The sequence below is a fragment of the Rhinolophus sinicus genome, chromosome 1 (genome assembly GCF_057876585.1).
Source record: "Rhinolophus sinicus isolate RSI-liver-muscle chromosome 1, RSI-T2T, whole genome shotgun sequence".
Classification (NCBI taxonomy): domain Eukaryota; kingdom Metazoa; phylum Chordata; class Mammalia; order Chiroptera; family Rhinolophidae; genus Rhinolophus; species Rhinolophus sinicus.
Genome location: NC_142501.1, coordinates 149,832,709 through 149,858,798, shown reverse-complemented (window position 1 = coordinate 149,858,798; position 26,090 = coordinate 149,832,709). Strand labels below are relative to the sequence as shown.

Here is a 26,090-nt window from a genome sequence, read left to right as displayed (position 1 = left end):
ATAATTAAAATGTCTTTTGCCTATAATGACATACTGCACATCACACATCCAGCCAGTCCATGACAGAGAATGTTTAGGTTTACATTATAAACTATAATATAATATGATAATATTTATTTAGAAAACAAAAATAATATTTATTATTCTGTGTCCTAAGAAAGTAATGAATTTTTTAAACTATATTAATAATTTTTAGAAAAAAATGCTATCATAATAGGTTTTATTAGTATTCTATTGCCCCTGTTACAAAATGCAGCAAATTTAGTGGTTTCAAACAAAACAAATTGTCAGAACTCTGAAATGAGTCTTAAGGGTACTCCAGAGGCTCTGATGGAAAATTAATTTCCTTGCTCTTTCCAGCTTCTTAGAGGTCACCTACATTCCTTAGCTAGTGGCCCCTTCCCCCATCTTCCATGGCCATCACGCTCCAATCTCTGCTTCTGTGGTCATATCTCCTTCCAGTATTCACCCTCTTGCCTCCATGTTATAAGTACATCTGGGATTAGAATGAGTTCACCTGGAAAATCCAGGATAATCTCCCTATCTCAATATCCTTAGTTTAATCAAATCTACAAAGCCCCTGTGCCATTTAAACTAACAGATTCACAGGTTCTAAGGATTAGGATATGGATTTCTTTTGGGGGACCATCATTGAATTTGCCATTTAAGTATTTAATTAAAAAAAATTGGTTTTGCTTTTATAGGAGGGTTTTGAAAAAAAACAAACAAGCAATTAAATTGTTTTACAACATTCATAGGAATTGTGATCTACCATTTGAAGAATTCCTCAAAAAAACACAAAACCATTAAAATTTATGTAGCTTTTTCCCTTTGCTAACTGCTAATTTTAATGAAGTATTATTGTTAAATTTAAATATTTGCAAAACTTTCTAAGCAAACTGATTTTTTTCATAAGATTAATGATTGAATTACAAGAAAATTAGCAATCCTCTTTCATAGTATTTTAATTGATTTTACATGTATTTAGTAAAATTTTATCTGGACAAGGCCAGATAACTGCTTAGGTCTAATGCATCATGATGTTTGTTGTAAGGCCTTTTAGCAACAAACACTTTGGAAAAAAGCCTCACCTTCACATGTTTCACTACTTCTCTTCCCATATACAGTGTATTTTAAAAACAAAACACTATATCCCATGTCTTTTAAAATTCCCCATGTTTGTGCTATGCAATTTGGGCATCTTATAAAAATTTCTTGAGTTAAGTTTAAGTGCATGAACTCCTTAATCTTACTATTTCAAATACAGCAAATGAACATGGGTAAGCTAATCCCTCCAACTTTATTAATGTCTATAACATTGTACTCCCTAAACCAAATATTTTCCTAACTTTTGCAATTAATTTTCAACACTCTCAATTCATCTTGGTTCCTTGTAATTAGCATGAAAGCATCCATTTTCCTTATTTTTAGTCTACTAGAAATAGGAATAAATCCTATCTAGGTGTTGATACCATTTGATTTAAGTTTACCTTTATGTTACTGTAGAATCATGTAATATTTTCTACTTAAAAGGGACTGTCAGTTTATTTAATTTAATTCTGCAAACATAGTTTGATTCTTAATAAAACTCAGAATCTTGAAATTACTGCTTCATTATCAGCAGCACCAATAGTACTAATTGCTGGTGCCTATCTCTCTAACTCACTCTCCCCCACTTGAACGGGACTGCAGTCATACTTATTTTCCATCAGGTATTAGAACAGGCCAACTTCTTCCCAACCTCAGGTCTTTGGACCTGACAGTACTATCTCTGCTTTGAAAGTTCTTGCCCAGGATTTTTGCCTGACTGTTTCATTCTCCTTCTTCAGGTTTCATACATCCTTTCTTCAGAATAGCCTTTCATCACACCTTATATATATGCTGGCCCTTTCATTACTTTCTATCACACAATAATATTTATTTTGTTCTTGCATTTTATCACTGATGAATATATAGAATGTTTCTTGTTTTTATTATTTGCCTTACAAGACTGCTACCTCCATCGGGCCAAAATCTATTTTCCCCTAGCACTTACTATAGTGACTGACCCATAGTAGGCACCAATAAAATTCTATTGGTAGAATTACTGTTGGTGCAAAAACGTATTACTATCTTTTGAAAATTAAAATAATATAGTAATGATTTATAGTGTTTACCATCAATTAGCATTGATTAGATCCAAACTCGAGAACAAGACTTTCAAATTTAAGTATCTTCAGAAGCCAAAGGACATTTTAAATGACTACAGGATGCCAGCTGCAATACAGTACGTGCTGGAAAATGCAACACACAGACAAGAACAGACCCTATTTACAAGGGACAGCACCTACTCAGCTTTAGCCTATTGTTGCCCAGGGGAAGGCAGGTCCAGTGTTGCTCCAGACTTTATGTTAAGTCCGACTTTTAGGTGTTCAGGAGGCCTAAGGAATCCCTCTGAGGCCTAAATCTGGTCCCCAGCCACCAACCTGCCACCTCTGCTCTCAAGTCCACTGAGGGATCTGAGGCTCCGTAACCACATACAGGCTCTTTGCCAGCCCCATTCTTCTTTCTCGGAAAACAACACCTTGATCCTCGATCTCATGCAGTCTAAAATGACCCAGCGAAGATTATTACAGGAATTAGATTAGAATAAACATCTTTGGAACTGATTAAGCCGAACATGGGGTACTTAAGAGACAGGCCACTACTTCTGGCTCTCTAGATCACTGGATCTTATATTCTGGACCTGGTTTTCAGCTTTTTTCCCTTTGATTCTGTAAATACTACTACTTTGTATTTTATGCTTCCTCCCCCTCCTCCCCCTCCTCCTCCTCCCCTCTTCCCCCCTCCCCCTCCTCTTCCTCCTCATCATCAAAATTGATGTGTTGTTGTTTTTTTTACAGATTTCCTAACAAACCTTTCTTAATAATATACCAGTTATTTACATTCAGAAATAGCTTATTGTGTCTGTGATCCTCACTGTGATAGGTCCTAGGTCCTAGAGGAATCACAGAATACAGGAAGTCTGGGATTTCTACTTTGCCTATCTATGGGTGTGCATCTCCTGTCACGCTTGTGTTTTTTTATTTTAGGCAGACACCAAACTGTTTCGGTTTTACATTGACCAATTTCTGATCTTACATTGTCCCATCTGTTAAAAATGATTGGCTTTCTCATTAAAATCTATTCATTCTTTAAGACTAAGCTCAAGGGTCATCTCAGAAAACCTTCGCTGAAGATACCCAGCCTCCACGTTATACAAACATCAGCGACTAAGGGCTGGGCCTGACTTTGTAAACTGCTCTGAAATGCTCCCGTCCTTTGTTGAACTAGTAACACTGCACCTGTGGGGACAATGAGCTCCATTTGACCACATTCCTTGAGGGTAGAATCTTTATTTCTGTTATTCTACTGTAGTGTTTAGCATAGTTCCTGGTCTGCAATAGATGCTGACTGATGGAAGGAAGACAAAAATGTGAGGTCTTGAAAGCAAATGAAATAATCTAGTTGAGAATAATTTCCACGAACATATGAAACAGCTAAACAAAGGTATAAGAGAGTTTAGGATGAGGACCTCCAAGAAAATATAGCCCACCTACTCTTTTTGCTTTCTAAACTGATAGCGATATTTTTATGCATGTATAGTATTTGCGGCATACAGTTTAAATTAACTATGAAGTAATCACTTGTTTATTTGCAAAAGCTTTATGGATTATCTTTTAGGTGCAAGACCCTGTGAGGTAGAGAGAAACTATTTGACAGAGAAAGATAGAAACTGTTACAGGAGAAAAGAAAAAAAAAAGAGAGAATTTTGCTGTTCTTGTTATAAATATCATTCTAAAAAAGATAATTCAAATAAATGCCACTCTTCTTACAGGGAGAGTAATATTTAAGGAACAATACTTACTATATTATATGGAGGCATGCAAAAGATTATGAAAAACATATTGCTTGCTAGTACCATTAAGGAAAACAATCATAATCACCAAACAATTTGGAGAAACTAAAACTCATGTCATCTATATTTTATCATAAATCTTCCTTTTCAATGAATGTGTTGTTTGTAGATAAGGGTTTCTTATGTTTATCATTTCAGCAATGAACATAACACTTTCGGAGGAACGATTTTTACTAAAATTATTATTTTTTCCAAACACTCAATACATATGTATTTAATGTTTTCTATATGTCATAAACTGGAAAAACTACTGTGGCATTGGGAATCAGATTATATCTTGATATTTCTGTGATATTTAAAAAATTAAATATATGGGTTAATTTCAGCATGAGTCTTAAATATGTAATTACTATTTTACAGAATGGGAACCAAAATATGCATATATTAAAATATGTACTCATTTGAACATAGTTGCAAAAACGTCTTTAGTTATTTATAATTAAATAGTTAAAAACTTTTGTCTGGTTTAAATGCTGAAAGTGTAATACTTTCTATAGTAAAAAAAATATGAAACTAAAATATTATACAATTATGTGTAAATAGTAATTTTCCAATAATACTCATTCTGCATGTCTTTCCATAAAGACAACCACGAACGTAATTCTTCAGATGGCTAATGCTAATGGTGAGAAAGTCTAAGTGGTATAACATGAAATTAGTTTAATCAAACACTCGTTTTAGTAGCTCTCAATTTTGAGTAGCTCTCAAAATTGTATGCTTCTTCCCTCCATTTCTTAATGACATCCACCACGAGAGAAGATCGTCAGAGTCAGTAATATATGCTTTGCATTTCTGAAAGGAAGAAACAAAGAACTGAAGATGAAGTCTAGATTATGAGAGAAGACAGGCACTTTTTGAGTTTAATGTGCATGAAATTATATGCTTTGGAAGAAAGACAAATTGTCTGCAGGATACAAAGTGCAGATTCTTTGCTCAGAAATACTCTGTAGGTGGTTAGTTGTTTTATTGTTGTCTCCCTACCACAAGTCATTCCTGTAAATTGGCTAAATGAAGGAAGTTCTACTTGAAGATGCTACAATTGCAATACTAAATCAGGCCAGAAGGGATGGGGGTGGGGTGAGAAGGAAGATGAGAAAGCAAAAATGTGGCATTGGTAAATGCTGAGGTTTAACCTTTGGAATGTTTGTGTCATCTCCTGAGGAGAAAATATTAATATCAGTAAGGAGAAAAATCAACTCAAAATAATACACAAATGCTATAAGAGTCACACTGAAACTAAGGTGACAGGAACAGAGAGAAGTATTGATTTATCTGTCCCAATTTTGGTTACAAACAGGGTATCTGTGAACCGAAACAATAAAATACAGATGGGGAAGAAGTTAAGACTTAGAAAAGACTAATGTTAGTGATTTGGAAAAAAATAGGTACAAGACACTCCAAGAAGATGGCCTGACAAAATTATTTACAATCACTGAGTCTTCTTATTTGTTTTTCTATCAGCATCTTTTTAAAAAAAGATATACCATTTGTTTGATTCACTGTAAGATTCTCCTAAAACTCTCATTGTTCAATTATGTAGCTTATTTAATGACTCCTAAAAATGTGTGCAAAAGTTATTGTGAGCTTACTGTGTATACTTTGAACGATACATCTCTTGTGTGATACAAAGAACTTTGTTGAATGTTTTCTATATCACCTCTAACATGCATAAATACTATTAATATCAATATGTTTTCCTATATATTTTAAATTTTTCTATGTTTCTATTTTTCTATATTTTTTCCATGAGAAAAGTATCAGCTTAGAAATCAGTATTACCATGGAAACACATGGAAGTTTGCATCTTAAATTCAAAATAAAACTGGATATTAGTGAATTGTATAACAAACAGAACCTAACATTACTTGTTTATTTGTTCAGTTGTTCAATTACAACAGTTTCAAACATCAATAATGATTCCTAAATCTGAAGTTTATCTCTTAATAATAGGAATCTTTTAACAAGTATATTAAGTATAAGGATTTTCTTTTATAACACAGGTAATTTAAACAACTTCTTAACTTATTACTTAGATGAGAGCCTAATTCTAAACAGTGGGTGGCATTTTAATGGCACAAACTAGTTTATGCCAGAAAGCTTCATTATATATTTGGAAAAATAAAAGTTTGTACTGATTCATCTGTTTTAAGAAAGAATACAAACCCCTTCAAACTAAGTAGCAAAAGAAATGAAAAAAGAAAAAGAAAAAAAGGTTATGGGCCCTTGAAGCACTTACTTTGACTATGCGGTATTATGTTACTGATGAAAATTATGAGTTAAACATTAAACAAGATTGAATAACTCATAAAAATATAAAGGAAAAAATCGATGGAGAAAACTATAGCTGTATCTTTAAGAATAGGTATTAATGACAAACTCAAGTCTTGGATCCGCCATTTTCTAGTTATTCTACATTTTACATGAGATATTTATTTATCCAATGGCGCCTCATTTTTCTCTTCAGTAAAATGGTGATACCCACAGTTAACAGGGAAGATATTATGAGAATTAAATAAAATAATGTATATAAACATTTAACCCATGTAGGAAATGACATGTAGTGTCAATAAATGATAGTTATCATAAATAAGTGATTTTTGTTCAGCATTGGAAAAGTCGGCCTATTTTATTCTGGAGACAAGAAAAAGAGCTTAGTGTTGATCAAAATCGGAACTTACTGCAGATCAAGGAAGGTCTCTAAGGTAAGATCCAGAAAAATTTAATAACTGACCTGAGCTAAAGGACCCAGGCTTTTTGTTAAGTAACCACACCGTAATCCAAACCTAGGTTTCCTGATCTCTGGTCATCTTTCTACTAAACCAATCTACCTTTTTAACTGAGTCCCTATAGTTTATTTAATGGCTTATATTTTCTTTAGAGTTGTTTTCTTTAAAATAAAGTTAAATTTACTGAAGGAATTCTCAATTATGCATTATACTTTCAGTTGCAACATGCTAACGATGATTTAAACACAATCATGCTACACCATATAAATTAAACTGGTATATAAACTGGCAAGTGATTGCACCTAAGTTTATAATTCTTATTTAATGAAAAACATCAGATAAAGATTTTAATATAAGAGGAACACACTTCTAAGGCAATCAGTAAATATGCAGGATTATCAAAATTGTGTCAATATAAGATATTCAGGAATCAGATTGTCCATATTTGGACATTTATAAGATAAAGGAAATCTGCAGTAAACCATAACCATTTTATGCAAAAATGTATCAGCACATTCTTACTTCTTGAAATAACATAAGTAGATGATTTTTCAGAATGAGTTTGGTGGAAGATTTTGGAGGAGATATCCACAAAGAAATTGTGAAGAAATACAGAAAATTGAAGAGATAGCGATGAAATTCTCTAATTTTTAAAAATTGTGAAAAAAATCAGTAAGTTGACATTGACACTTTAGCTTTTATGTTTCAAAATATGATTTTAAATTTCCTAAAGCTGTCTTTAAAACTTAGGTATACCTTATGGTATATTTTTATAAAATGCTTTTGGAAACAGCTAATGTACATTTTTCACAAAGATCTTATTATGCAATCTAAATGTAATTGTCACAGTTCCAAAATGGACTTTGATTGTTATTTCTTTAAAATATTACTAATGAATGGTTAGTACAATGTTCAAATTTTCAAAGAAGGGTCCTTAACATAACAATGTAAGAAACCTAACCTCAAATGAGATTTCAATAAAACGTACACACTCACGCTTTTTTATAACAAAGAAAATGAGCTCCTAAATCTTCACTAAACTTTCTCTAATCCAATACTATAAATAAAGGAAAAATGAAATTTTGTCTTGATTGCTTTCATTATTATTTTTAAATTTCAATTCATTCTTGCTGGCCAAATTTCTCTCTATTCTTGGAGAATGCACACATACACCTTGTGAGTCATGTGCTGCCTCTTAAATAAGCACAAATGAGGAAAAGCTAGAACTCTTTCTTGGCACAGTCAACTTGCTGATCCCCAGGTACTTTGCTTCTTCTGAGATGTCAAAGGAAGTTGGAACCTGGGTTTTATTTGTGGTCTCAGGTCTTTTATACCTCTGGGATCAGAGGAATATCTTATATGAGAATACAAGATTTCCTGAGTGATCTTCACCTAAGGAATCTCATGAATAATGAACTGGATAGCTCAAGTATATTTTTATTTGAGATAGTGATTCTTCCCTTGGGTAAAAAAGTCAGAATATGTTTCAATTTTGATTGTTTATACTTCGTTATTCCTGAAGAAAAAAAATAAGTTGTTGGCATATATTGTATCTGATATAAAACACACTTCTTGAGGCTATAAAAGATAATATTCTGAAGAGAGCTTAGTTCATGTAATCCTTGTATTTTCTTTTCGGTCTGCTCTTTTTTGCTGAACATATTTTTGTTCCTTGAAATGTTGACAGCATAGGAAGCCTGGATATAAATGCTTCTATCAAATACAAAATATATTGGTTTCTATACCACTCTGCATATAAGTATATTATTCACTTACACTACCTGTTACTTGGTCCTGGAGTAATGTAGTAATGGCATACCACTTTTCAACCTTTTTCTAAATGTTTCATATTCTTACATTAAGAAAAGAGTTTTAGAATAGGTATTGATGTACAGAAATAATTGGCCAAAATTAAAAGCTGCAGGATCGTGTAGGCAGAATTTAATTCTTCCAATGGTGGGGAGAATTCATGATTCTAAAAAATTAAAATAACCCAGCTTTTTTTTTACACAATTATGTAATTATTTTTGTTTCTATAGAGAATATTTTGTCAATGCATGCAAAACAAAGCTTAATATATTTTCTTTTCAAAAAGACCATAAGAATATACATACTGTAAGGGACACATTCATACTGCACTTCAAGGTATTTGTAGGTTCCCGGACATGGGTCTGGAAAAACATCAGGACCTGCCACCACTGCACACTGAGTCCTGTTATTGCACCTGAAGGCAAAAGAAACGAAAAGAAAAAACAAGTTTATGCAAAGTTAAATCATTATTCATATCAATACTAAGTTTATTTTAGTCCCTTTTATACAGATTTAAATAAGGTTTTGGTCAACTTGGGATTCTAGACTTACTAAGGAAATTCTGTAGTACACTTTAAAATAAACTACACATCAAAATCAATTCATTCAGTTTACTAGTATTAAGGGATTTAATATTTGATTGAACACAGGACAATTTTGAGTTAGAAGTTAAACACTAAACGGTCCGTACTATATTGCCAATGTGAAGACAGTTAAGAATCGTTTGGTAGGAAAGACTTACTCCCATTATGAAACCAAATTAAAAAAATATATAACCACAGTTTTATTAGACAGTTTTGAATTAAATTCACTGATTATCATAACATTCATTTTATAGTGAAAAATACAGTGCTGAAAAGTTTTTAGTCAAACCTAAAAAAGTAGTAGAAAGGTAAATATTTAAATATTAAAATATATCTAAATTTTAATTTATATAACTTAGTAAAATAAGACCCATAAATAAAACCATTTTTAAGAATTATCATGTTTCTTATGTTCAACCAAATAATGACCCTACACTTACAGACTGCTGTTCAAAAATGCCAATATTCTGTAATTTAAAATAACTTTAAATCTCCAAAGTGAATAATCAAACACCACTTTTCAAACAGAAATACAAACTAGGCAATTTTTGTGGCAATAGAGTTAAACAGAGCTGGGCTACCGTGATTTAATCATGGGTAAATATACATGTAATAAAATATATTCTTACTTTGAAAAATACACTCATTTCATAGTAGCCTCGATATGGTTAATTTTACTAAGACACTTTCCAGATTCACTAATTAGTAGACATTTCCTATAAAACACATGTTTTTTTCCGTCCAAAATATTGGCACTAAGAGTATAGGATGAGACACTCCAGTTCGGTTCTCTTTATGTTCTTGTTTTTTCACCTCAGAAATATTTATAGCTCAGGGCTAAATTTTTCTGTTACTTTCTTAAAGAACTACTCCATTCTCTTATATGACCTATACCTCTGATCCTTGCTAGGATACTGGCGACACAGGGAGTATTTAGGGCAGAACTCATTATTATTTAGAGTAAAAACGCTTTGTGTTTATTCAAGGCTACCATTTGTCAGGCTTAGTAAGGATTTTATTTAGTCCCTAAATTAAAATTGATATTTTGGTGAATGTCTTAAGCTGAAAAATACATTGTGTTATTAGAGAAAGATTAATAAAAGCCAATATTCCCTACTCGTCAGACAATTTAGCATAATGGCTAATCCTGAGGGTCAACATGTTCTGAAGTTCACTTGTGTTAGATTTAATGCCTTATCAGACAACCGTGTAATAACATAATATAAATACGTCTGTCTTCACACATGCGCTGCAAATTGGGAGCTTGATGTTTTTGTGTAGTCAAACTTTTAAAAATAGCAGAAGTTCGCTATTATATAGAAAACCCATTTGAAGATGCTCTTCCAAATTAAAAGATGTCTTTTGCAGTTAAAGCAATATGATTATCACATCATACCTTAAAAAAATAAACTCATAAATCTATCTTAGGATGTTATAGAATGAGCAGCTATATAAACTCAGTCATTTCCATAATTGTTACAGAAAAATTAGCTATTGTCAGGAACGCATTTGAAGTAGAAACAATGAAAAATGAAGGAAACATATGCAATAAAATTTGATGATATGTAAATATTCTCTAAGTATAATATTATTGCAGATCTCCAGTTCTTGGCTTACTTTTGTTTCACTTACTATTATGAAACTTTTTTCTTACTATTACAGATATTGTGTAAGTATAATATGATTGTTGATCTCCAGTTCTTGGCCTACTTTTGATTTACTTACTATTATGAAACTTTTGTTCTTATTACTACAGATGTAATAATGAAATTTGTTTATAAGCTGTGTCCATTCTTGTAATTTTCAGAAATAGATGATTACAAATCTTTTATTATTTAAACAATCAATTTATGATTAACAAAACAGATTAATATTCAGTTATACGTAGGGCATACAAGTTAAAGTTTATAATCATGGAAGTGTGGGTTTTACAGAAAGTTGTCTTGAATAAACAGAATTTCAAATGATTATATTTATGTAGACTAGCTTAAAATATATAACATAGACACTATACATATCCATCCAATTATCTATATATGTGCATTGACCTATTTACATATTATTTAATATTTTAAAATACTATTTATTCATATGTAAGAAAATTGAAACAAGTAACCATTTGTTATAAATATTAAACAAAATTGTGAATCCCAAATATCTGAATGTTAACCAGAGTTAAGTCAAAAAAGCCTTCTAATTGATGGATAGTGTATAGGAAGAGGTATGAGAACCTAAACATGCTGTACCAATAACATTGCAGTCATTGTGATCACCATTCTACAGAAAACAATGTTTTATAACATTCACTTTTCAAAATAAGTAAGTATCCTATTACCATATCTCTATCTAATACTTTTAATAAATTAAGATTCTTAAAAATCAAAGAAGAAAGGTAGGTAATCTCTGGTATATTATTTCTGTATGACACATTATAATGTGACTGTTTAAATACTTGCTAGCTATATTTCGAAAACAAGAATTTAAAGCTCTGTCCTCTTTTTTAATGATTTCAGTTACTGTGCATCAAAATAAAATTAACTTTAAAATTAAAGTCTACTGAGCAATTTACTCATGCAAGAGTATTATTACAGTTATATCAACATTGTCTAAAGTAAATTCATTCTAAAGTAATACAGACAATAGAAGTAAAATAAAATAATTGAATGTTCTAATTGATTTTCCATTATTTGCTTTTAATATAAATATAAATTAAGTGATTTCCAGTATTTCTGATATTAAAGATAGTTTTGAAATGCACCATAAAGGATGAGAAAAGTGCAGTAATATGGTCAAATGCATCCTAATCCACTAATAGTCACAGAGAAAATATCATAATCCTATAAAAGTATTAGGGCTTATTTACAGTACTAAAAGTTTTAATATTTTTTCATCAGACACTATATGCGATAAAAAACTTCTACCTCAACAATGGAGAACTTACAATTAAAGTATAAACAGGTGACACTGAGAAATACCAGCCAGAAATGTCAAATAAATCACTTGGAGCTTCAGTTTTCATATACATTACATGTGAGCCAGGTATTTTACTACCTCACAAAGTGGGTGTGCTTATAAAACTGCATTACAAAAATTATAAATCCATATATTATATATACACACATCTATATACATATACATATACATATATACATACATATATATGTATGTATATATGTATATGTATATGTATGTATGCCGAAGGTACACATTTTGCTGTTAAGAGTTATCAGCATTATTATCATTATTAATATTATTCATCTGTTTCACGATGGGTTAAGAAAACTTCATTCCAGATAGAGTGAATCTGTTAAGAGAAACTTACAATACCGAAGATGTGACAAAGAAAAGCACTTGCATTCTTTTGATAGAGAGTAGAAACAGGAAAGAAACCACAAACATTCACATTAAAAATAAACAAACAAACAAAAGCACATGTAAGCCAAGTAATCAGCTATATGCAAACTACTTTACCTGGGCTACTTCAAGGTAAGTCCACGATTTACAGCCCTGTATCTGTATAACCCACAAAACTTAGAAAACATGTTCACATAAGGTATAATACCTGTTACTTCTTTTTTGAGATGAATATTACTACTCTCAATTTCATAGGGGAGGGAAAGATGTGGAGAAGTTAAATAACTTTGCACTATCAGAAATCAAATGATAGTCACTGGGCTCCAGAAATGTGACCTGAAAACCACAACAGGAATGTCTTGTCCGAGTGTGAGTCATTCATTTTATGGTCACTCTGGGCAACTAACTTAATTCACCATCATAGATTCAAGGAATACCATGATGATCCGATGAGGTAAAGACCAGCTGTGAAATGTCTAAGTAACCCAGGACTCACTGGGTCATGGTGTGGATCAGGCATTCCAAGGAAGTTCTACATTTAAACGAGCACTACATAACCAGACCCTCTCAGTCTCAATTGGTATGCAGCAACTGGTAGGATAGATCTCTGAACATAAGGTAGAAGGAGTAATAGGATGAATGAATATTTTTTTTATATAGAAACTGTTCCAAAAAATGCCATTCTAACTCAATCCACATATAAACTTCCCACTTGCCATCTATTGATGAAGTTTATTTAATAGATGTTATATAATATGTTGAATGCTATTGGTTATTAGCAGTAATTTTAAAGCAACATGATTTAACTTAAAAAGATGTGGTTTGATGACTGCCAGGGAAAATACATACAATCACAGGGTTAGTAATCAGATACAGAATCATTTGTTGCTGACTTATTCCTTCCAATGTGATTCATAGCAGTATAAAAGCAAGATTAATGATGTACGATAATGAAAAATTCATCTCTGGGCAAAAAATTTGCTGGGGTTTATGTGCATAGCAACTATTCATATAAGTTATTATTTTAAAAATAAGTTAATTAGCCTTTTTACTGCTATATTCAATAAAGTGATGTTTGCTTCAACTTCCATTACCCAGATAAAAATTAGCAGCCCATTATCTCGTGTTTGGTTATATTTACAGATGAAGCATATAAAAATGAGCCTTAAATATAATTGTATTTTAAAACATTCTCACATAATTGGCATATAAGTATGGTATTGGTTGGTTCCACAGCTCTACTTATCTCATATAGTGTATATATAAAATACTGTTGTATTTATATACTGGGAGTGTAATCCTCAGGAGTTCTCCATTAATAAACTCCTCAAACATACATTCTTATTACACTCTAAAATCGGTGTGTATAAACGAGCCTTTCCTGTGATTGTTAAAGAAACTTCTCAATTGATGTTTCAGCCATATAAATATGTAAAACTTCATCTAAAATCACTGGATTGACAAGATATGGTAGTGAGAAAAAAGGTGCTTTGTGAGTGTCTTTTTCATTAGCAACATTAGTCATGTGAATTTACATTAGCAATTAACTGACATTTATACAAAATCGTGTGTGATGAAAAAACACATGCACTTAGTATGTATATGTGAAGAAACACACATACACAACTCACAGCATCTAACATATGACAAATCAGCATTTGAATCATATAAAAATAAGGCAGTATGCTCTAAGAAAAAAATGTTTTAAAGCTATCTGTTAATGCAAAAGGAAAAAAAGAAGACACCACATTCACAGTATGTTGATTAAAATTTGAAAATAGGTAATCAGGATAACTAGGAGTTTAACAACAGCATTTGCTCAGTGTCAATCCAAGAACAATTTTCTTTTTTGCCTCAAGACAATACACGACTTTCCTGTTTTCCACTGCCCATCACTCTGAGACCCGCTGCATTCATTTTGGACTTAGAAACCTGGAGAGAATGCATCAACTATCTCATGGTAGAATATGAATATATATATGCCATAAAAGAATATAGATTTCAAATGGTAAGAACACTAACTCGTCAGAGAAAAATGAATCCATTATCATCATGAAAAATAAATTTTAAGAAAATCTCACTCTTATATTGTAACTATAACCCAGAAAGATGTTTGCCAATGTCATCCACTTACAATTTAAGTGGCAATTTAAGAAAAGTGAAGAAAGTGATAACACCCCACAATTTGGTGTTTTCGTTTTTGAGAAACCTGGTCCTAAATCATAAACTAAAATTATCACAGGTTCTTACATTATGACAATCCATGTAAACCAAGTCCTATGACTCACAAGATGCTTTTTCACAGTCACTTTAAGTCTTTCATTTTCTATATTCTTTCATACATAATTTCACAAACATTCCTCTACATTAGAGAAATGGAAGTTGACACAACCAACTGAAAACATGACCAACCTGATGAGTGAGGACTGTAGAAACTAGAGCACTCACTGTATTGGTTTTCTTGTTGTTTCTGGGACAAAATATCACACATTTTATGGCTTAAAACAATGCAAATATATTTTCTTATATGTCTGGAAGTGGAAGTCCGAAATGAGTCGTATATGTCTGCAACCAAGGTGTTGGAAGAGTTAGTCCCATAAGGAGGCTCTGAAGAGAATGTGTTTCCTGTTTAGTCCCAGCTTCTAGAAGCTGTCCCCTCATTCCTTGGATTGTGGTGGTACTAAATCACATCACCTTTGCTAACACTGATTCTGATGTGGCATCACCTTCTTTCTTCTTTGACCTTCTAAAAAGGACCATTGTGATTACATTGAAAGCCCCCCTCCGTAGTCCAAGATCATCTTGCCCATCTCAAGAGCCTTAACTTCTTCACATATGTAAAGTCCATTAGCCATATAAAGTAACATTCCAACATTATGGGGATTAGGATGCCAATAACATTGGGGGGAGCATTATTCAAGCTATCACAAGTACTTAAGTAAAAAGATATATTGAAAACTGTCTCCTGAGGTGGTTACCTTGACAAAGTCTTACAGAGTAAGGTGTATTTTATTGCAGTAGAGTGTGGCTATGGTGTTTAATGTCTCCATAAAGTTAAGTTTTACTTATTAAAAGGATGCATAGACCTCCACTTACATATATTATCTTCTAGTACAAATGAATGTTTTGAGTATAATTTGGCTAAAAGACATCATATGTTTTTTTTTAATTTGCTCATAATGGAATTCTCAGTTTTATAATTTTCAATTTACAATCGTATGAACCTTGAGGGCGAATCCCAAGTTTTTTCCAAATAAATTTTATAATATACTGAAAACATGGAAATATGTTTGAAAATGTGGTAATCTCGCAAAGAAGTCCAATTTCCAAATATTTCACAATTTCTGGGTAATATTTGATAGAACAAATTATCATAATCATCAGTGAAAATACACAGGATATTTATGGAGCCAATTCCAAAAATAAAATGATTAGCTAGGCCAGACACATGAGTACAATTCATAGAAACATGCATCCAAAATAAATGGAAATGTGCTTTTAAAATTAACATGTTCACAAATGTTGCTTGGAAAAGCATTTCAGCCTTCAGTTTTGTTTCCATAACTTCTAAGCTGCAGTCTTTCAGTAGTAGTTGAATGCTATAACAATGGCTATATAGAATTATGAAAAACTTTTCATTTAAAAATAATTGCAATTGTATCCGTATTATTTTATCACCATCTACTTGTGGAAGCATTTCAGAGCTAAACATTCTTTACTTGCATGCACGCACATAAATCAGAGTGTGTGTCTGCATTCATTATCTGAACATGTGGCAAATAAAGGCACTGCTCATTTTCTCCTAAATAAAAAAGGAGCAATATTTTATATGCATATATGTTATATGCACGCATTTTTCTTAAGAGAAGACAAATCTACTTTCCTGAGAGTTAGTCCCCATATCGATCTATGAATCTATTTTCCAGGACCATTTATTTGTTTGTTTATTTGTTTGCTTGTTTAAGTCAGAGAGGGACTTAATTCATTATACTTCCTAAAAGTGCTACAAGGTATTCCCTTTTTTTCCTCAGCTATAAAATCATCCTATCTACATGACAAGGCTAAGATGAAGGATGTCCTACTGAGTCATTTACCTTTTTTAAAAATCTTGTCAATATGTGGTATTTACAAATCAAGCTATGTATGAGAAAAAGAAAAAGAAAAACAAACCTCGAAAAAGAGAATGGGGAAAAAAAAGTAATTTGATTAATGTTGGCAACTGAAGTCAGTTGACAACACAGTCCATAAAGAGAACAACATGAGATGAGCTGGGAAAAGTGCCTTTGGCTTCCTCATAATTGCTTTTAATTAAGTGTGTAATGAAAACAAACTGATAAATCTGTGTGTCCACATGAACATACAAAATATACACAAGCTTTTACATATTTTTAAAAAATGACTTCCAAAGCAGAAATACACAGCAGAGAGAAGGGAAGGTTTTGTCTAACTCTGTGCTTATACATAGATTTTTCTTTTTTCTAAGAGTGCAGTAAGATTTTATATTACACAAAAGTAATTTCAGTTGTCTTCTTGCTTTGTAAGTATAAAGTAACACACACCGGTGCTCATGACAAACTATAAAAGAAAGCCCACACGTGCCAGTGACTGGAGATGATTCTCACAGGTTTTTTTCCTGTTAGATGCTTCTTATCCCACTTCCGGTGCTGGGCTTGCTGGACTGGCTCAGTTGAATTAAGTCCATTCATGACCTTAGACAGAGACTCATCTCAAGCATATAATCTACCTGCTTTGACTAATGGCATTACCAGGAAGCAATAAATACAAGAGAAATGCAAAGGCATTTCTATTTGTAACAGAATGACTTAGGCTGCCAAACAGCAAATACAAATGAAAGTGGCTTACAAATAAGGGTTGTGTCATCCCACATATGAAACATTAAAAGATGGGTTGGTTCAAGCTGGTAAATTCATTTGGTTAACCAAGTCATGCCATGATTGGATTCCATAAAATGATCTATTCTATGGATTTTGTCCTATGGTTCTAAGATGGCCATTGAGTTTGCAGGTGTTACACAGAGAAGAGAAAACCCAGAAAATGTAAAATGTCTTGCGTCTCATTTTAAGAACAAGGATATTCTACATGTAAACCACTCAGCAGACTACCCTTAAAGCCACTGGCCAAAAGGAGCCCATTCCTATGCTTATGTTAATGTGCCTATGTTAAAGCAATTACACACGGGGAATGACACCCATGTGAGTGGTTTTTCCACTGAAGGTTCACCATCACAGGGCCAGAGCAGCACCCAATCTCCTCTGAAGAACCTGACCCTTAAAGGAGAACAAATCAGGGCTTTGCTAGTGAGGCGGAAGGGAGGGGGTGCAGTTAGGGGATGAGTCTGCAGCAGTCAAACAACAGTACTTGGCATACCATTCCAAGTTTCCTTCTCTACTGAAAAGCACCTCATATTTAAGATATAACGTTAGCACTAGTTACCAAAAAAAAGACATGCAAAACTATTTTTTTGAAATTCAAAACACAGTATTTTACTTTGATAGTATATGGTAAAAGCATTTTAATATATAGAATCTGGTTAAACACATTAAAATACATCCTTTCTACGTGATTCTAGACAGCCATTAAAAATGAAGTAACGTTTTATCCACCTGAAAAAATAAAACACATTAAAATTGAAAATGAAAACATTAAAACATAGTTATGTACCTGTATGCATGCATACAGATAGAGAATAGCTATAAAGGATTTGTAGCAACACTGATTAGCATGGAAATGTAGAATAACTGTTATTTTTTCTGTTCCTTAATATTTGTTCTCCACTTTTAAACAAAGTAAACATTTATTATTTCATAATCATTCTAAAGTATATTTAAAATTTAAAGAGGATGATAATTCTTTCAGGAGTATCCATATTAGCTATTTCCTGTTATGATAACCTTTTAACTCTTCAAATTTTACATAACTGCATCTATACAATGCAGCTTTCATAGAAGTTACTTTTCTGTAAAATTCCCCAAAAGTTTCTCCTACCGTGTTTCCCTGAAAATAAGACCTAGCTGGACAATCAGCTCTAATGCATCTTTTGGAGCAAAAATTAACATAAGACCCGGTCTTATTTTACTATAATATAAGGCGAAGTCTTTAATATAATATAATATAATATAATATAATATAATATAATATAATATAATATAATATAATATAATATAATATAAAATTTGTATTAATTTTTGCTCCAAAAGACGCATTAGAGCTGATTTTATGACTAGGTCTTATTTTGGGGACAACACGGTATGTATACTACAGATCTCTCTGCCTCTAAGACATTACACTTATTTTCAGTATTGAGATGAGAAATACCCTGTTTTTTAAAGATAACGTGCAGGTGTAGTTTACCTAGGAACTCTGGCACAATGGGAATCTAGCTTGCCACATGTCTATAAACCTGGTGTGTAACATTCACAACAAGACGGCCTCTGCTATAGTTGCTAGGGGTATTAAGATGATGTATTAGTTAATCCCTCTTAGAACGGCACTGATAACTTATGACATCTTATAATGAGGATGACATTATCTTCAGGGAGTGTTTCACATTTATCTTTTTCAAAGTTATAATCTTTATCCAATATCTGAGATAAATATTTTCAAGTGGGACGATAATAACCCAACACAATGAGTTATCTGGGATATATTTATCTGGGACATAATGTATGTATAGCTGAGGAAGCCACCAACAATAAGGTTTGTGGTGAAAGAGAAAAGGGAACAAAAAATCTGGTATCAAAACTTGCTTTCTAAAGAGAATAAGCAGTAGTTAGGTAAATGCAATGTATTAATTTTCTTGGTTACCATTTTAATGATTGGCGTTTGGTGTTTCTTTGTGCGTTTAGAATGAATAGACAGAAACATGACTGATAGATGATAAATACATAAATAAATACCTACCAACATACATACATACATACCTAGATAGATACATAGATAGATATTTAATGAATAATCTATGCAATTTGAAGTTTAAGTGAAAGATCTGTTTACTACTGAACCCAAATAAGGTTAAATATTTTTGTTTTGTTTATTTCTTTTATGACTATGAAATCACAAATATAAAATAGAAGTACGTAGTAGAATTTCTAATGTATCATTCCAGAAAACTTTACAATGAAATCTTATACAATCATCACTTTGTCTTAAATTAGAGATAAAATATCAATTGATATCACTATTATTCAACAATTATTACATTGTTATTTTCTTTAAAGATGGTTTCTTTAGAAAAAAATGTTTCATAAATATATCTGATAACTCACAAACAATAAAAAAGTTTTTTTATGAACATCTACTATGTACCTACTATTATGCACTAGACTCTTCATTATTCACATACATTATTATAACACTGAATTAAGATAATGATCTGATGTAAGGCAGTGGTTTCCAGTCTATAATGAAAAGTGATCATTTTATCCTTACTGTTTTAATGATTTATATTGTATTATTCACAATGAAATTTGAACATATCTGAAGAAATATGCAACATGTATAAAGAAAGTATTCAGGTTAGTGACAATGCTTGATATGTGAAATAATTTTGAGGTACTGAAGCAATCCATAGCCAAGAGATTCCATGCCATAATGATGTAGAAAGTATCCCAGAATTAAGAATCTTACATTTGAACCCATTCTATTGTGAGAAACAAGACAAGATACATAACTTCTAAGAGCCTCAATTTCTGTTTATTTGTAATCATAATCTATGAGTATTTTTTGGCTTAAAAGCAATAACATACAGGACAACACCACATATAACCCAGGAGGGTGTAAGTACTCAATAAATATTGTTACTGAACTGAAGATAAGTGATAATTACTGCTAAAATATCATAAGAAGTAAATTGTTTAAAAGGTAAAAATAAAACAAATGTTTTCCAAACAAAAAACAAAAAAAACACTGACCACTTTTAAGTCTTTAACTTGCAATTCCAAGTAAAATAAAACAAACTTATAGGCAACCAAGTAAATCTTTCTACATCTAAACCACAGTTTCACTTTAGATCAATCAGGTTTAAATGTTACTGAGGAGAAAGAAGTCGCTTAGCACTTTCACTTTTCTTCCTTCATACTGTATTGCCATCAACTAACATTATTGATATATGGTGATCTTTAATATAATTGTGCCATTACATTTTATTCATGAACAGCTGAATTAACATAATCTTGATTAACTGAGACAAAAACAGAAAACCATTTATTTGGGGAGACTGTGTTCTGAGTTAAAACCATGCCCACCTGCAAACATAAACACTAGTTTTGGCTTTATAGGAGACCTCTCTGAAGACAGATAATGATTAAGAAACATCTGTTGATTTTTTTTTGTAGCCAAAGAAATGGCATATATGTGGGTGCACTCAAAGAAAGTAAGATTCAAATTACATGTATATTTTTAGAAAAAAAAGATTCTGAATCAAAAGACTATTTTCAAAGCAGTAACTCTGCAAACCATTCATGCTTCTGAGTTTTACTCTACTCGTATAAAACACTTATAACAGACTTTATCTCCCTACTTCAAAGGTAATATGATGTGGGGAATATTGAGGAAAATGTAAATATATTATAATTACAAGGCTCAACTTCAATAAAGGTCTCATTGAAGCACATATACACAGACAGACACACTCGTATAAAGCCTCCTACATTTATCAAAAATATTCTATCAAGGTTTGAAATTTTAGATTCCAGCATCTATAGCATCATATCTGGCACTGGATAAGGTGTTCAATAGATTCACTCAACAATGCTCCCTGAATCTCTTTCTCCTCCCTCCTTCCCAACACCCAATTAGCCCCAATACCTGTGTGCGTTCACCCTACTCTCAGATATTTTCCTAACCAGCTTCACTACTGCTGCTTTAGTTCAGCAAATCAAATAATCCTACTTGATTTTCATGCCCCTTCATTTCCCCCAGGGTAAAAACTAAATATGACACACCAGGCTCTTCATAAGTAGCCTCTACTTTCTGATTAAATTAAGTCTCTGGTGGGTCTAGAATGGAAAGTACAAAACACAAATACCTGAAAGTGTATCTGTAAGCTATAAATTCTTTCATTTATAGTTCATAGATAAGCATGAAGAAATTAAATCATTTCCCCAAGGCTGCTCTAACAATGAGGACCCTGGGAAAAGAACTAAATTCTCTCTGTTCCAGATTCAAGGCATTTCTACTTCCTTTCTCTTTTTAGTAACTGGAAAATAAAAATTATATTATTTGGTATTATGTGGCATTATTAATCCTTGTAATCTTTTGTATCACAAGACCTGTTCTTTAAATAGTGAACAATCACTTGTTCATTTGTTTTATATGTATTAAAAGCCTACGATGCACCCCATGCTAGGAAGACAAAGACGGATTAGACGTGGCACATACTTTAAAGAGCTTGAAATCTATTAGAGGAGACAGACACATGAACAGGTTATTAATATATGATGAATGAAGTGCAAATAATAGACATATATATGAACATGTAATATGAAAGTACACATAAAGGTCACTTACAAACTGAATTGACTCCACCCTAAAGATTTGTTTAAGTGTTAACCCCAAGTACCTCAGAATGTGACCTTATTTAGAATTAGTCTTGTTGCAAGTGTAATTAGGTAAAATGAGGTCAGAATGGAGTAAGGTGGGACCTAATCAAATACGATGGGGACCTCTATAATAGCGAAATTTGAACATAGATACAGAGACACACAGTGAGAATACCTTATTATGACAGAGGCAGAGAGTAGAGTAATGCGACTATAAGTCAAGGAATACCAAGAAATGACCACTACCACTAGAAGCCAGGAGGAGGCAAGGACAGATTCCATTCAGTGTCAGAGGCAGCCTATCCCTGCAGACATCTTAGCATTTCTGGCTTTCAGAACTTTGAGAGAACACATTTGGTGTTCTAAGCCATCTAATTTGTGGTACTTAGTTACAGCAGCCCTAGGAAACTAATACAGACACCTAACCTGGACAAAATAGGGGATATCAGAGCAGGTTTTCTTGGAGGAGGTGATAGCGGAATTGAGCATTAAGAGATGAGTAGAAGGCACCTTGGTGAAATTAATGAGAGAATAGAGAAAACATTTCAGTCAGATAAAAAGAGAAAGGGAATGGAAACAGCATGGTAATGAAGAGAGCTAGAAGTCATATAGAGCTTTTGGAGTAGAAGGTACAGGCTGACAACACAGGAGGTTAGAGAGGTGAACGGAGGCTCAAACACAGAGATTTTGCATAGCATATTAATAAATGATAGTGGCTACCCAATATCGATCACATCCTGTGTTTAGCACTATGCAAAGTGCTTTATGTACATAATCCTGTGCGATCTTCACAATGATCCCAATGGGGCTTTATACATGTGTACGTGAGAAAACCAAGGCTTAGAGCACTTATGTGATTTATCTAAAGGTTATCTAGCTAGCTATTAAATGAGTCTGGACTTGATCTATTTGGTTAAGTGGAACCATGGAATGTGTTACAAGCAAGGACATAATGAGCTCTCATTGCTTTTGATATAGGTTCAGGTGCTATTTCTCTAGAAAATGAATCTGTGGAGTACAGGTGTACAGACATAGTGATCTCATAACAGACATGGAGAAAATGAGTACAATGAGGACATATTTAAGGACGTAATATTGGAAGTTCTTGACAATTGGTTGGAATGTCAGAAATTAAAAGGAGGGTAGACCAAGGCTGACTCTAGCTTTAGAAATCAAAAGTCTGGTGGTACAACCCACTAAGAGAATACAAGAGGGGGCAGCACTTACAGTGGACCTATGTAGGAAAATGACAAAGGACTGGGCCTGTGTCAATGTGTACCCAGCAGGAGCTCTGAGTAGCTGGTGGTCCTCTTGGGTCCTTGAACAAGAACTGCTGCCCTGCTGTAGGGGGCTGTACTGGCCAACAATGTGGTACTGTGCAGACAGCAGCATTCTGTGAAATAAACTCCTGTCTCTTGTTCCCCAATGCTTATTGTTGTCCACAAAAAGATTAAGATATAAACCTAAATCTCAGATGTCCGAAGAAATAACCCGGTTTTCATCCTTTGGCCTTCTTATAGATAGTCTGAAATATTTAGCCATTTCCAGTGTAATACACACAAATTTATACAATCAGATTTTGTTGTTGTCACTGTTGATTGTTCTTTCTCCAAAGAAAGAGACATTTTCAAAATTAGTCAAAGACTCAAATATCTCAGAAGAGTAAATATAAAACAGTATTTAGGTAGTTGGTTAGCTGCAGAATTAAAAAGACAACCTTGGTTCTTAGTTCTTGGTTGTAAATGCGAACTTTTACACCACTTTTCAAAGAATTGAGTCCCCAGAGAGAACAATGCATACGTGAATATAATTCACATACTGTCAGATGTTGATTTGCCATCGGTTGGCAATATATTTTCAAACAAATGAAATTACAAATAAGCATTTATTTATATAAGGCATATATATATATATATATATATATATATATATATATATGTATGTATATATATATGTATGTATATATATATATATATATATATCTGTAGAGTTAGCTCTAGAGGGTTGTAAAGTTTGAGTGTGTTGCAGATAGGACAGACAGTCCCTAAAGAAGTGGAGGAAGGTGGTTGTTTTCTTCTGCAGCATCCACTATGGGCTATGGGTTAATTATAGTGATACTCGCCTCAGCCTGAGGGAATGCCACTCTCCTGGCTTCACGGCTGGAAGCAAGTTACATAAAAATGATGGAAAGAAAATGAAAGTCAAGAAGGACATAAGCTTTCTAATCTCCTCACCAAATTGGCAGCTACAATATTGTCTCACACACACACACACACACACACACACACACACACACACACGGTAATAATAAAAGGCAGTTCATTTAGTAAGGTCATGATTCTTGGAGAACTTCATCTTCCAAAACTGCTTACTTTCCATTTCTCTCTATACACAACAGTTAAAGAATAAAGTTTTCTTTAAAGTAGACTTAGGTCTCATACTGTAGAATACAAATTTCATTATAATTTTTACTTTAGGAAATAATAGAAAATGAAATTGAATAGAATTCTAAAAAGTACAAATGTGTCAACATCATTTTAATATTTAATTTTTAAGTGAGTAGTTATTCAACAGCACATTAACAATTTTATATATTCATCTGGAAGTATTTACAATTCACATCAGATAATAATGAATAAGAAAATCAAATTTAACGTAAAATCATGTCACATTTATAATCATACCTAAATTTTACATTTATTTTTAGAAAATTGTTGGTACTAAGAGAAAGTTCAAACATAACTTTTTCCTTAATTTCATTTACAAAAATCTTCATTACCAAATATAAAAACACAGAAGTTTCTTTGGAAGTTTAAAATTTCTTAAATTAACTAACTACTAGATAGGATATAAATAATATGAGGAATCAAAATGTTATCAAAATGCTACAATTATTGTAGTATTTTTCCCATAGGATACTTTTCAATGTACATCATCAAAGACAAAAGTCACATTCTTTTTAGCTCAAAATGTCTCAAAGAAAGATTACTGCAGGAAACCTTAAGTATATGAATTAGTACATTATTGAAAAGTTTTCCTACAACAATTTTTCAGGCTAATTGAATGTTGTCCACATCTATTTCCCCACCAAGTACCCACTCCTACAAGAGCATCTGGATTTCGCTCTGAAGAATCAGTTGTTTGTATTTTCAGCCTACTTGGGCCTGTGAACCACACTTGCCTAACTCATCTGCCTGGGTAGTGACTGCTTCAGGGATAGGCATGGAATCCAAGAGAAGTCAATAACATTGAAACTTGAAATTTTTGCAGAAGACACCAAAAAGATCTCTGGTAACCTAAAAAGTGATATTGAAAGAACAAGCACATAAGCCTGGTGCTGCGGGGGACCACTCTACTAACACTTTACCTTACAGACAACACAAAGGACTAGAGACATGGGGAGAGACAGAATTCTGATTGTACCACTTGACCACCAGGATTGAGAGAGACCTAATGCCAATTAAACCTTGGCTTTGTCAGTCAAAAGAGTAATTCCTTTCTCTGTAAATCCTTTTAAGTTAGGCTTGAGCTCCTTGCAATTGAGAGTCCTCAAAAAAGCTGAGTTTCCTTCAGGTTTGACTACATCTTGCCTTGTGCATACAATGCATGTGTTGATTTACATTATCTGTGATTCTCCCACTGGACTGTGAACAACTTTATTCACTGTTATGAGTGCTCACATTTTTTTGCTCATAGCAAGTGTTCAGTAATTGATCAATACACATTAAGTAATCATTCCATTCGTTATGTAAAAAAATGCTCGTACATTAAAATAAAGGGGGGTTAATTATGACATAAATTATGATGTTAATTATGATGTAAATATTGTAGAGTCAGGAAGCAAAAAGGGAGACAAGCTTAGAAGAGTTTATGCATTCCGTATCCAATCATTTTTACGCAAAATCAGTGTTTAAAAATATACCACAGTACAGTGATGACATATGTATGGTATGCGTGCATGTGTTTCTTTGTGAGGTCAGCATACATTTTCATTATAATGTGAGATAGTAAATGTTTTAGGTCTTAAGAGATTGATGGTCTCTGTCACAAGCATTCCATTGTGTGCTTGTAGCAAGAATTGCTCCATAGACTATAAACAAATAAATAAGTAGTGTTGCAA

The 26,090-nt window shown here is 32.6% G+C and overlaps 1 protein-coding gene across 31 annotated transcripts in view; it reads right to left on the bottom strand.

Annotated features, from left to right (window-relative positions):
• The window catches only part of ADGRL3 (adhesion G protein-coupled receptor L3), a 756,105-nt gene that overhangs the window by 324,849 nt on the left and 405,166 nt on the right, over nt 1-26,090 (bottom strand). For all 31 annotated transcript variants that reach the window (XM_088791158.1, XM_019743751.3, XM_074324504.2 and 28 more), the window contains one exon: nt 8,778-8,887. In XM_088791158.1, the coding sequence (XP_088647284.1) occupies nt 8,778-8,887 (110 nt within the window). The remainder of the gene's footprint in view (nt 1-8,777; nt 8,888-26,090) is intronic.